Source organism: Rana temporaria (assembly GCF_905171775.1).
Source record: "Rana temporaria chromosome 3 unlocalized genomic scaffold, aRanTem1.1 chr3a, whole genome shotgun sequence".
Classification (NCBI taxonomy): domain Eukaryota; kingdom Metazoa; phylum Chordata; class Amphibia; order Anura; family Ranidae; genus Rana; species Rana temporaria.
Genome location: NW_024404423.1, coordinates 134,202 through 146,398, shown reverse-complemented (window position 1 = coordinate 146,398; position 12,197 = coordinate 134,202). Strand labels below are relative to the sequence as shown.

The window sequence follows — 12,197 nt, the reverse complement described above, 5'->3', positions numbered from 1 at the left end:
GGTTCCTGGAGTAGAATGCTTGGGTTTGGCACATAGTAAGCGGTTCCTGTAGTAGAATGCTTGGGTTTGGCACATAGTAAGCGGTTCCTGTAGTAAAATGCTTGGGTTTGGCACATAGTAAGCGGTTCCTGTAGTAAAATGCTTGGGTTTGGCACATAGTAAGCGGTTCCTGTAGTAGAATGCTTGGGTTTGGCACATAGTAAGTGGTTCCTGTAGTAAAATGCTTGGGTTTGGCACATAGTAAGCGGTTCCTGTAGTAAAATGCTTGGGTTTGGCACATAGTAAGCAGTTCCTGTCCCTGGTGTACCTCTATCCTGTAGTAGAATGCTTGGGTTTGGCACATAGTAAGCGGTTCCTGTAGTAGAATGCTTGGGTTTGGCACATAGTAAGCGGTTCCTGTAGTAGAATGCTTGGGTTTGGCACATAGTAAGCGGTTCCTGTAGTAGAATGCTTGGGTTTGGCACATAGTAAGCGGTTCCTGTAGTAAAATGCTTGGGTTTGGCACATAGTAAGCGGTTCCTGTAGTAGAATGCTTGGGTTTGGCACATAGTAAGCGGTTCCTGTAGTAGAATGCTTGGGTTTGGCACATAGTAAGCGGTTCCTGTAGTAGAATGCTTGGGTTTGGCACATAGTAAGCGGTTCCTGTAGTAGAATGCTTGGGTTTGGCACATAGTAAGCGGTTCCTGTAGTAAAATGCTTGGGTTTGGCACATAGTAAGCGGTTCCTGTAGTAAAATGCTTGGGTTTGGCACATAGTAAGCGGTTCCTGTAGTAAAATGCTTGGGTTTGGCACATAGTAAGCGGTTCCTGTAGTAAAATGCTTGGGTTTGGCACATAGTAAGCGGTTCCTGTAGTAGAATGCTTGGGTTTGGCACATAGTAAGCGGTTCCTGTAGTAGAATGCTTGGGTTTGGCACATAGTAAGCGGTTCCTGTAGTAGAATGCTTGGGTTTGGCACATAGTAAGCGGTTCCTGTAGTAGAATGCTTGGGTTTGGCACATAGTAAGCGGTTCCTGTAGTAGAATGCTTGGGTTTGGCACATAGTAAGCGGTTCCTGTAGTAGAATGCTTGGGTTTGGCACATAGTAAGCGGTTCCTGTAGTAGAATGCTTGGGTTTGGCACATAGTAAGCGGTTCCTGTAGTAAAATGCTTGGGTTTGGCACATAGTAAGCGGTTCCTGTAGTAGAATGCTTGGGTTTGGCACATAGTAAGCGGTTCCTGTAGTAGAATGCTTGGGTTTGGCACATAGTAAGCGGTTCCTGTAGTAAAATGCTTGGGTTTGGCACATAGTAAGCAGTTCCTGTCCCTGGTGTGCCTCTATCCTGGAGTAGAATGCTTGGGTTTGGCACATAGTAAGCGGTTCCTGTCCTCGGTGTACCTCTATCCTGGAGTAGAATGCTTGGGTTTGGCACATAGTAAGCGGTTCCTGTCCCTGGAGTAAAATGCTTGGGTTTGGCACATAGTAAGCGGTTCCTGTCCCTGGTGTGCCTCTATCCTGTAGTAAAATGCTTGGGTTTGGCACATAGTAAGCGGTTCCTGTAGTAGAATGCTTGGGTTTGGCACATAGTAAGCGGTTCCTGTAGTAGAATGCTTGGGTTTGGCACATAGTAAGCGGTTCCTGTAGTAGAATGCTTGGGTTTGGCACATAGTAAGCGGTTCCTGTCCCTGTAGTAGAATGCTTGGGTTTGGCACATAGTAAGCGGTTCCTGTCCCTGGTGTACTTCTATCCTGGAGTAAAATGCTTGGGTTTGGCACATAGTAAGCGGTTCCTGTCCGTGGAGTAAAATGCTTGGGTTTGGCACATAGTAAGCGGTTCCTGTCCCTGGAGTAAAATGCTTGGGTTTGGCACATAGTAAGCGGTTCCTGTCCTTGGTGTACCTCTATCCTGGAGTAAAATGCTTGGGTTTGGCACATAGTAAGCAGTTCCTGTCCCTGGTGTGCCTGTAGTAGAATGCTTGGGTTTGGCACATAGTAAGCGGTCCCTGTAGTAGAATGCTTGGGTTTGGCACATAGTAAGCGGTCCCTGTAGTAGAATGCTTGGGTTTGGCACATAGTAAGCGGTCCCTGTAGTAGAATGCTTGGGTTTGGCAGGGTTCTAATGTTCTCTGTATCCTGCAATGAACTGCTTGGATTTGGCAGCATAACTCGCAATGCTTTGGATTTGGCACATAGTAAGCGGTTCCTGTCCCTGGAGTAGAATGCTTGGATTTGGCAGCATAACTCGCAATGCTTTGCTCTTGCCCAGGTCTACATGCACTTGCCTCAGACAGACAATAAGAAGAAGATCATCATTACAGAAGATGGGGAGTTTAAGGCTCTTCAGGAGTGGATTTTGGAGACGGATGGAGTCAGTCTAATGCGAGTCTTGAGTGAGAAAGACGTTGATCCTGTGAGGACCACATCCAATGACATTGTAGAGATCTTTACAGTAAGTCTGCAGTACGGTTTTCCTCCTGATACATATTATAGGGCTTGTACTTACCTCCCGCCATTGTCTTCTAGGTGTTGGGGATCGAGGCTGTGCGCAAAGCTCTGGAGAGAGAATTGTACCATGTCATCTCCTTCGATGGTTCTTACGTCAATTACCGTCACTTGGCTCTTCTTTGTGACACAATGACAAGCAGAGGACACTTGATGGCCATCACACGTCACGGTGTGAACAGGCAGGACACGGGACCTCTCATGAAGTGTTCCTTTGAAGAGACGGTAAGTTGGGGGCCCCTATGTCCTTCCAGTGTGGGGGGGGTACTTGTTTCTGTTCTATAACTTGAATTGTCCTTCCAGTGTGGGGGGGCCCCTATGTCCTTCCAGTGTGGGGGGCCCCTATGTCCTTCCAGTGTGGGGGGGGCCCCTATGTCCTTCCAGTGTGGGGGGGCCCCTATGTCCTTCCAGTGTGGGGGGGCCCCTATGTCCTTCCAGTGTGGGGGGCCCCTATGTCCTTCCAGTGTGGGGGGCCCCTATGTCCTTCCAGTGTGGGGGGCCCCTATGTCCTTCCAGTGTGGGGGGCCCCTATGTCCTTCCAGTGTGGGGGGCCCCTATGTCCTTCCAGTGTGGGGGGGCCCCTATGTCCTTCCAGTGTGGGGGGTACTTGTTTCTGTTCTATAACTTGAATTGTCCTTCCAGTGTGGGGGGGCCCCCTATGTCCTTCCAGTGTGGGGGGGCCCCCTATGTCCTTCCAGTGTGGGGGGCCCCTATGTCCTTCCAGTGTGGGGGGGGCCCCCTATGTCCTTCCAGTGTGGGGGGTACTTGTTTCTGTTCTATAACTTGAATTGTCCTTCCAGTGTGGGGGGGGGGGGGGGGGGTACTTGTTTCTGTTCTATAACTTGAATTGTCCTTCCAGTGTGGGGGGGGGGGGGTACTTGTTTCTGTTCTATAACTTGAATTGTCCTTTCAGGTGGATGTCCTTCCAGTGTGGGGGGGCCCCTATGTCCTTCCAGTGTGGGGGGGCCCCTATGTCCTTCCAGTGTGGGGGGGGGTACACTTGTTGGTTCTGTAACTTGAATTGTCCTTTCAGGTGGATGTCCTTCCAGTGTGGGGGGGCCCCTATGTCCTTCCAGTGTGGGGGGGCCCCTATGTCCTTCCAGTGTGGGGGGGGGGGTACTTGGTTCTGTTCTATAACTTGAATTGTCCTTCCAGTGTGGGGGGGCCCCTATGTCCTTCCAGTGTGGGGGGCCCCTATGTCCTTCCAGTGTGGGGGGCCCCTATGTCCTTCCAGTGTGGGGGGGGGTTGTTTCTGTTCTATAACTTGAATTGTCCTCTTTCAGGTGGATGTCCTCATGGAGGCGGCGGCACATGGTGAATCGGACCCTATGAAGGGTGTGTCTGAGAACATCATGTTGGGACAGTTGGCTCCGGCTGGCACTGGCTGTTTTGACCTCTTATTGGATGCCGAGAAATGTAAATTTGGAATGGAAATTCCAACCAATATTCCAGGACTTGGAGCTGTAGGACGTAAGTAGTGACTATTTTGTGCAAAGACTCTTCTCCACTCATCCCAACGTGACTTAATGGTCTTTTTTTTATTTCTAGCAACTGGTATGTTCTTTGGATCTGCTCCAAGTCCAATGGGGGGAATGTCGCCCGCCATGACGCCATGGAACCAAGGAGCTACGCCAGCCTATGGAGCCTGGTCGCCAAGTCTAGGTATGTTTTGTCGTGGTTTGAGATGTAAAGTGGCTTACACTTTGAGGCATCGACCTGGGACATGTGTGCAGACCGGGGGTCCTGACCTCAGTCTGATTCAGCATGCTTGTTCCATGTCGGTGCCCCCCTCCCCCGTGATTCAGCATGCTTGTTCCATGTCAGTGCCCCCCTCCCCCGTGATTCAGCATGCTTGTTCCATGTCAGTGCCCCCCTCCCGTGATTCAGCATGCTTGTTCCATGTCAGTGCCCCCCTCCCCCATGATTCAGCATGCTTGTTCCATGTCAGTGCCCCCTCCCCCGTGATTCAGCATGCTTGTTCTATGTCAGTGCCCCCCTCCCGTGATTCAGCATGCTTGTTCCATGTCAGTGCCCCCCTCCCCCATGATTCAGCATGCTTGTTCCATGTCAGTGCCCCCTCCCCCGTGATTCAGCATGCTTGTTCTATGTCAGTGCCCCCCTCCCGTGATTCAGCATGCTTGTTCCATGTCAGTGCCCCCCTCCCCCATGATTCAGCATGCTTGTTCCATGTCAGTGCCCCCTCCCCCGTGATTCAGCATGCTTGTTCTATGTCAGTGCCCCCCTCCCGTGATTCAGCATGCTTGTTCCATGTCAGTGCCCCCCTCCCCCATGATTCAGCATGCTTGTTCCATGTCAGTGCCCCCCTCCCGTGATTCAGCATGCTTGTTCCATGTCAGTGCCCCCCTCCCCCATGATTCAGCATGCTTGTTCCATGTCAGTGCCCCCCTCCCGTGATTCAGCATGCTTGTTCCATGTCAGTGCCCCCCTCCCCCATGATTCAGCATGCTTGTTCCATGTCAGTGCCCCCCTCCCGTGATTCAGCATGCTTGTTCCATGTCAGTGCCCCCCTCCCCCATGATTCAGCATGCTTGTTCCATGTCAGTGCCCCCCTCCCGTGATTCAGCATGCTTGTTCCATGTCAGTGCCCCCCTCCCCCATGATTCAGCATGCTTGTTCCATGTCAGTGCCCCCCTCCCGTGATTCAGCATGCTTGTTCCATGTCAGTGCCCCCTCCCCCGTGATTCAGCATGCTTGTTCCATGTCAGTGCCCCCCTCCCCCATGATTCAGCATGCTTGTTCCATGTCAGTGCCCCCCTCCCGTGATTCAGCATGCTTGTTCCATGTCAGTGCCCCCCTCCCCCATGATTCAGCATGCTTGTTCCATGTCAGTGCCCCCCTCCCGTGATTCAGCATGCTTGTTCCATGTCAGTGCCCCCTCCCCCGTGATTCAGCATGCTTGTTCCATGTCGGTGCCCCCCTCCCCCGTGATTCAGCATGCTTGTTCCATGTCGGTGCCCCCCTCCCCCGTGATTCAGCATGCTTGTTCCATGTCAGTGCCCCCCTCCCGTGATTCAGCATGCTTGTTCCATGTCAGTGCCCCCCTCCCGTGATTCAGCATGCTTGTTCCATGTCAGTGCCCCCTCCCCCGTGATTCAGCATGCTTGTTCCATGTCAGTGCCCCCCTCCCGTGATTCAGCATGCTTGTTCCATGTCAGTGCCCCCCCTGTGATTCAGCATGCTTGTTCTATGTCAGTGCCCCCCTCCCGTGATTCAGCATGCTTGTTCCATGTCAGTGCCCCCCTCCCGTGATTCAGCATGCTTGTTCCATGTCGGTGCCCCCCTCCCCCGTGATTCAGCATGCTTGTTCTATGTCGGTGCCCCCCTCCCCCGTGATTCAGCATGCTTGTTCCATGTCAGTGCCCCCTCCCCCGTGATTCAGCATGCTTGTTCCATGTCAGTGCCCCCTCCCCCGTGATTCAGCATGCTTGTTCCATGTCAGTGCCCCCTCCCCCGTGATTCAGCATGCTTGTTCCATGTCGGTGCCCCCCTCCCCCGTGATTCAGCATGCTTGTTCCATGTCAGTGCCCCCTCCCCCGTGATTCAGCATGCTTGTTCCATGTCAGTGCCCCCCTCCCCCGTGATTCAGCATGCTTGTTCCATGTCGGTGCCCCCCTCCCCCGTGATTCAGCATGCTTGTTCCATGTCAGTGCCCCCCTCCCCCATGATTCAGCATGCTTGTTCCATGTCGGTGCCCCCCTCCCCCGTGATTCAGCATGCTTGTTCCATGTCGGTGCCCCCCTCCCCCATGATTCAGCATGCTTGTTCCATGTCAGTGCCCCCTCCCCCGTGATTCAGCATGCTTGTTCCATGTCGGTGCCCCCCTCCCCCGTGATTCAGCATGCTTGTTCCATGTCAGTGCCCCCTCCCCCGTGATTCAGCATGCTTGTTCCATGTCAGTGCCCCCCTCCCGTGATTCAGCATGCTTGTTCCATGTCTGTGACCCCTCCCCCCGTGATTTAGCATGCTTGTTCCATGTCTGTGACCCCCCCCCCATGCTTTGCTATATTTGGATGGACCACTGACACCATTTCAATGGGCCCTTGTACTGACACTCTATAGAGCTCGCCATGTTCCTTGGGGTTTTCTTCTGTAACCAATCCATAGTGGAGATTCATTTGACACAAACTTGTCCATTTCCCAATGTGATGCCCTCTTGTTTTGCCGTTTCTTCCCTCAGGGAGTGGTATGACCCCTGGAGCTGCCGGCTTCTCTCCCAGTGCCGCTTCAGATGCCAGTGGCTTCAGTCCAGGATATTCCCCTGCGTGGTCCCCCACCCCCGGCTCTCCTGGATCTCCGGGACCTTCCAGTCCATACATTCCCTCACCAGGTAAGTGACCATTCTCAGTTTGTTTCTTCAGTCTGCATACAGCTTGGTGTTCTCATGAATTGAGGGGATTGCACATTTATTAGGATAAGTTCCGATCCTTCTGTAGCCTCGGCTTGCTGTGCCGGTGTAAGGACTGGATGGAACCTATTAAACCCTTAATCTTCATAAATGTGCTGTCCCTGATCTGTACATGAATGGGAGGTGGCTTAATGTTGGCATTGTGATGTAATGATGTGCTTTCTTCTGCAGGTGGTGCCATGTCTCCTAGTTATTCTCCAACTTCTCCTGCTTATGAGCCCAGAAGCCCTGGTGGATACACTCCTCAGAGTCCCAGCTACTCGCCAACATCTCCATCCTACAGTCCCACCTCCCCATCCTATTCTCCCACTAGTCCCAACTACAGTCCTACTTCACCCAGCTATTCCCCCACATCACCCAGTTATTCTCCAACAAGTCCTAGTTACTCTCCAACATCTCCCAGCTATAGCCCAACAAGCCCAAGTTACAGCCCCACTTCACCAAGCTACTCTCCAACCTCTCCTAGCTATTCCCCCACCAGTCCCAGCTACAGTCCCACGTCTCCCAGCTATTCCCCCACCAGTCCCAGTTACAGTCCAACATCACCCAGTTATTCTCCTACAAGCCCCAGTTATTCGCCTACAAGTCCCAGCTATTCTCCTACCAGCCCAAGTTACTCCCCCACCTCTCCCAGCTACTCCCCAACATCCCCTTCATACAGCCCGACGTCTCCTTCTTACTCGCCAACTTCTCCCAACTATTCGCCATCTTCTCCCAACTACACACCAACATCTCCCAGTTACAGCCCAACAAGTCCCAGTTACAGCCCCACTTCTCCAAGTTACAGCCCAACCTCTCCCAATTATTCACCTACATCTCCCAGTTACTCGCCATCCAGCCCCCGTTATACGCCACAGTCCCCGAGCTATACACCCAGCTCTCCCAGCTACAGCCCAAGTTCACCCAGCTACTCCCCAACAAGCCCAAAATACACGCCGACGAGTCCATCCTACAGCCCAAGCTCACCAGAGTACACCCCTACATCTCCCAAATATTCTCCAACTTCACCCAAGTACTCGCCAACATCTCCCAAGTATTCTCCAACCTCCCCTACATATTCCCCCACAACCCCCAAATACTCTCCTACATCTCCAACCTATTCACCAACCTCCCCAGTCTATACTCCTACATCTCCCAAATACTCCCCCACTTCTCCCACCTACTCGCCTACTTCTCCCAAGTATTCACCAACCTCGCCCACCTACTCACCTACAAGTCCCAAGGGCTCCACATATTCTCCCACATCCCCTGGCTACAGTCCTACGTCACCCACTTACAGTCTTACCAGTCCGGCTATTAGCCCGGATGACAGTGATGAAGAGAATTGAAGAGGACGTGCGGCTTCCAGAGAGACTCCATCTTTTATACTGTTCAGCCACATGGAGACATAATGAAAGACTTCACACCAACGTAATAGACACGTTTTTTTCCTGCGTATAATCCTGCTGGCTTATCTTTGGCTTTGTCGTTCTATGATCTCAGCCTGTATGTGTAAATTTTTATCTGAGCAAGCTGTGATAAAGACGTCATAGTTGTTTCATGCAAGTTTGTTGTGAACTGAATCTCTAAATGTTTTGCACCAATCCCACAAAAATACAAAAGCGAAAAACAAAAAAACTCGCCAAATTCCTCCCGAATATTCAGACCGTGCCGCGCTAACTGAACCTATGCTTGCGTTCTGGTGTTTTTTCCTCGCACTTATCCAGCGTATCGTTCAGCATCCACCTCGTTATTTATAGACTGAGATGATTCAGTTTTAATTTTTTTGTTTTTGTTTATTTTGATGTTTTTCAGCAGATTGCTCTGAATTTTTCACCAGTCTGACTCTTTAACAAGATTTCTTTTGAAATATTAAATATTGAATTAAACTTGGTAATTCTGTAATTCTCAATAAAGAGACAAAAATTTCACTTTGTCTGGCCTTTTTTTTTTTTTTCTACCTAGAATGTATCTGCATGGAAGCCGCTTGTCAATGTTGTAGAAAGCAGTTTTCTCAATTTTGGGTTTTTTAGACTAGGAGTTCTGCACATTTATTAAAAATGGTAACAAAGAAACGAGTCACAGAAATCGGATACGGGGGGTACACAGAGCGTAGGGGGCTCCAGAGGTTGGTGACGAGGATACGGGGGTACACACAAAGCGCAGGCTCTAATCAGGGATGCAGGGGGCTCCAGAGGTTGGTGATAAGGATACAGGGGGGTACACAGAGCGCAGGCGCTAATCGGGATGCAGGGGGCTCCAGAGGTTGGTGACGAGGATACAGGGGGGTACACAGAGCGCAGGCTCTAATCGGGATGCAGGGGGCTCCAGAGATTGGTGACAAGGATACAGGGGGGTACACAGAGTGCAGGCTCTAATTGGGGATGCAGGGGGCTCCAGAGGTTGGTGACGAGGATACGGGGGGGTACCCAGAGCGCAGGCTCTAATTGGGGATGCAGGGGGCTCCAGAGGTTGGTGACGAGGATACGGGGGGGTACCCAGAGCGCAGGCTCTAATTGGGGATGCAGGGGGCTCCAGAGATTGGTGATGAGGATACACAGAGCGCAGGCGCTAATCGGGATGCAGGGGGCTCCAGAGGTTGGTGACGGGGATACAGGAGGGTACACAGAGCGCAGGGGGCTCCAGAGGTTGGTGACGAGGATACAGAGGGGGCTCCAGAGGTTGGTGACGAGGATACAGGGGGATACACAGAGCGCAGGCTCTAATCAGGGATGCAGGGGGCTCCAGAGGTTGGTGACGAGGATACAGAGGGGGATGCAGGGGGCTCCAGAGGTTGGTGACGAGGATACAGGGGGGTACACAGAGCGCAGGCTCTAATTAGGGATGCAGGGGGCTCCAGAGGTTGGTGACGGGGATACAGGAGGGTACACAGAGCGCAGGGGGCTCCAGAGGGTGGTGACGAGGATATGGGGGTACACACAAAGCGCAGGCTCTAATCAGGGATGCAGGGGGCTCCAGAGGTTGGTGATAAGGATACAGGGGGGTACACAGAGCGCAGGCTCTAATTAGGGATGCAGGGGGCTCCAGAGGTTGGTGACGAGGATACAGGAGGGTACACAGAGCGCAGGGGGCTCCAGAGGTTGGTGACAAGGATATGGGGGTACACACAAAGCGCAGGCTCTAATCAGGGATGCAGGGGGCTCCAGAGGTTGGTGATAAGGATACAGGGGGGTACACAGAGCGCAGGTGCTAATCGGGATGCAGGGGGCTCCAGAGGTTGGTGACGAGGATACAGGAGGGTACACAGCGCAGGCGCTAATCGGGATGCAGGGGGCTCCAGAGGTTGGTGACGAGGATACAGGAGGGTACACAGAGCGCAGGCGCTAATCGGGATGCAGGGGGCTCCAGAGGTTGGTGACGAGGATACAGGGGGGTACACAGAGCGCAGGCGCTAATCGGGATGCAGGGGGCTCCAGAGGTTGGTGACGAGGATACAGGGGGGTACACAGAGCGCAGGCGCTAATCGGGATGCAGGGGGCTCCAGAGGTTGGTGACAAGGATACAGGAGGGTACACAGAGCGCAGGCGCTAATCGGGATGCAGGGGGCTCCAGAGGTTGGTGACAAGGATACAGGAGGGTACACCGAGCGCAGGCGCTAATCGGGATGCAGGGGGCTCCAGAGGTTGGTGACAAGGATACAGGAGGGTACACCGAGCGCAGGCGCTAATCGGGATGCAGGGGGCTCCAGAGGTTGGTGATAAGGATACAGGAGGGTACACAGAGCGCAGGCGCTAATCGGGATGCAGGGGGCTCCAGAGGTTGGTGACGAGGATACAGGGGGGGTACACAGAGCGCAGGCGCTAATCGGGATGCAGGGGGCTCCAGAGGTTGGTGACGAGGATACAGGGGGGTACACAGAGCGCAGGCTCTAATTAGGGATGCAGGGGGCTCCAGAGGTTGGTGACGGGGATACAGGAGGGTACACAGAGCGCAGGGGGCTCCAGAGGTTGGTGACAAGGATACAGGGGGGTACACAGAGCGCAGGCGCTAATCGGGATGCAGGGGGCTCCAGAGGTTGGTGACAAGGATACAGGAGGGTACACAGAGCGCAGGCGCTAATCGGGATGCAGGGGGCTCCAGAGGTTGGTGACAAGGATACAGGAGGGTACACAGAGCGCAGGGGGCTCCAGAGGTTGGTGACAAGGATACAGGGGGGTACACAGAGCGCAGGCGCTAATCGGGATGCAGGGGGCTCCAGAGGTTGGTGATAAGGATACAGGAGGGTACACAGAGCGCAGGCGCTAATCGGGATGCAGGGGGCTCCAGAGGTTGGTGACGAGGATACAGGGGGGGTACACAGAGCGCAGGCGCTAATCGGGATGCAGGGGGCTCCAGAGGTTGGTGACGAGGATACAGGGGGGTACACAGAGCGCAGGCGCTAATCGGGATGCAGGGGGCTCCAGAGGTTGGTGACAAGGATACAGGAGGGTACACAGAGCGCAGGCGCTAATCGGGATGCAGGGGGCTCCAGAGGTTGGTGACAAGGATACAGGAGGGTACACAGAGCGCAGGCGCTAATCGGGATGCAGGGGGCTCCAGAGGTTGGTGACAAGGATACAGGAGGGTACACAGAGCGCAGGGGGCTCCAGAGGTTGGTGACAAGGATACAGGGGGGTACACAGAGCGCAGGCGCTAATCGGGATGCAGGGGGCTCCAGAGGTTGGTGACAAGGATACAGGAGGGTACACAGAGCGCAGGCGCTAATCGGGATGCAGGGGGCTCCAGAGGTTGGTGACAAGGTAGCCTTAGCTGCATCCTATGTGATGGTTTCTTTTGCAGTATGATTTTTATTTTCTTTCGTTTATGGACGGACACAGCAGCTTTGACCTTGGGGTTATGTACCTTTTCTCTAGGAGAAGACTAGGCAGAAAAAAACAGCACTTTTAGTGTTAAAAACACTTCAGTACAGCACCGCCCATGTGGGCGTGTCCCCCGGGTACATCCCACTCTCTGGAAGCATCCAGCCTCAGTTTTTCATATGCCTAGCGTCAGGAGAGCTTGGCCTTTTTCTGGAGTCCTGTGCTCTGGAGTTTTTTGCGGGGGTTTTTTTTTTTTTTGTATCCTGGGATCTACTATCAACTGCCGACTGGGTGACAGGCTGGATTTTGAATCATTGTAGTCGTCCCATGTTCGGCCATCGAGCGTGTGCCGGTCTTTCACTAGGCCTTCCACGACATGCTCCAGGGGTGGCCGGTAAACTACATGTTCCAGGGCGCACATATGACCGGTGACAGTGTGTCTGGCCGACAGCCATGCCGCATGCGGACGTTGGTTTTGTCTGGAATGCCGCCA

General features: G+C 53.3%; 1 protein-coding gene across 1 annotated transcript in view; it reads left to right on the top strand.

Moving 5' to 3' along the window:
• The window catches only part of POLR2A (RNA polymerase II subunit A), a 49,665-nt gene extending 40,861 nt beyond the window's left edge, over positions 1–8,804 (top strand). Inside the window, exons 24-29 of the mRNA XM_040334211.1 lie at positions 2,244–2,426; positions 2,501–2,704; positions 3,763–3,949; positions 4,028–4,141; positions 6,678–6,827; positions 7,077–8,804. Of these exons, the coding sequence (XP_040190145.1) occupies positions 2,244–2,426; positions 2,501–2,704; positions 3,763–3,949; positions 4,028–4,141; positions 6,678–6,827; positions 7,077–8,233 (1,995 nt within the window). The 3' untranslated portion in view covers positions 8,234–8,804. The remainder of the gene's footprint in view (positions 1–2,243; positions 2,427–2,500; positions 2,705–3,762; positions 3,950–4,027; positions 4,142–6,677; positions 6,828–7,076) is intronic.
• The last annotated feature ends 3,393 nt before the right edge of the window (positions 8,805–12,197 follow it).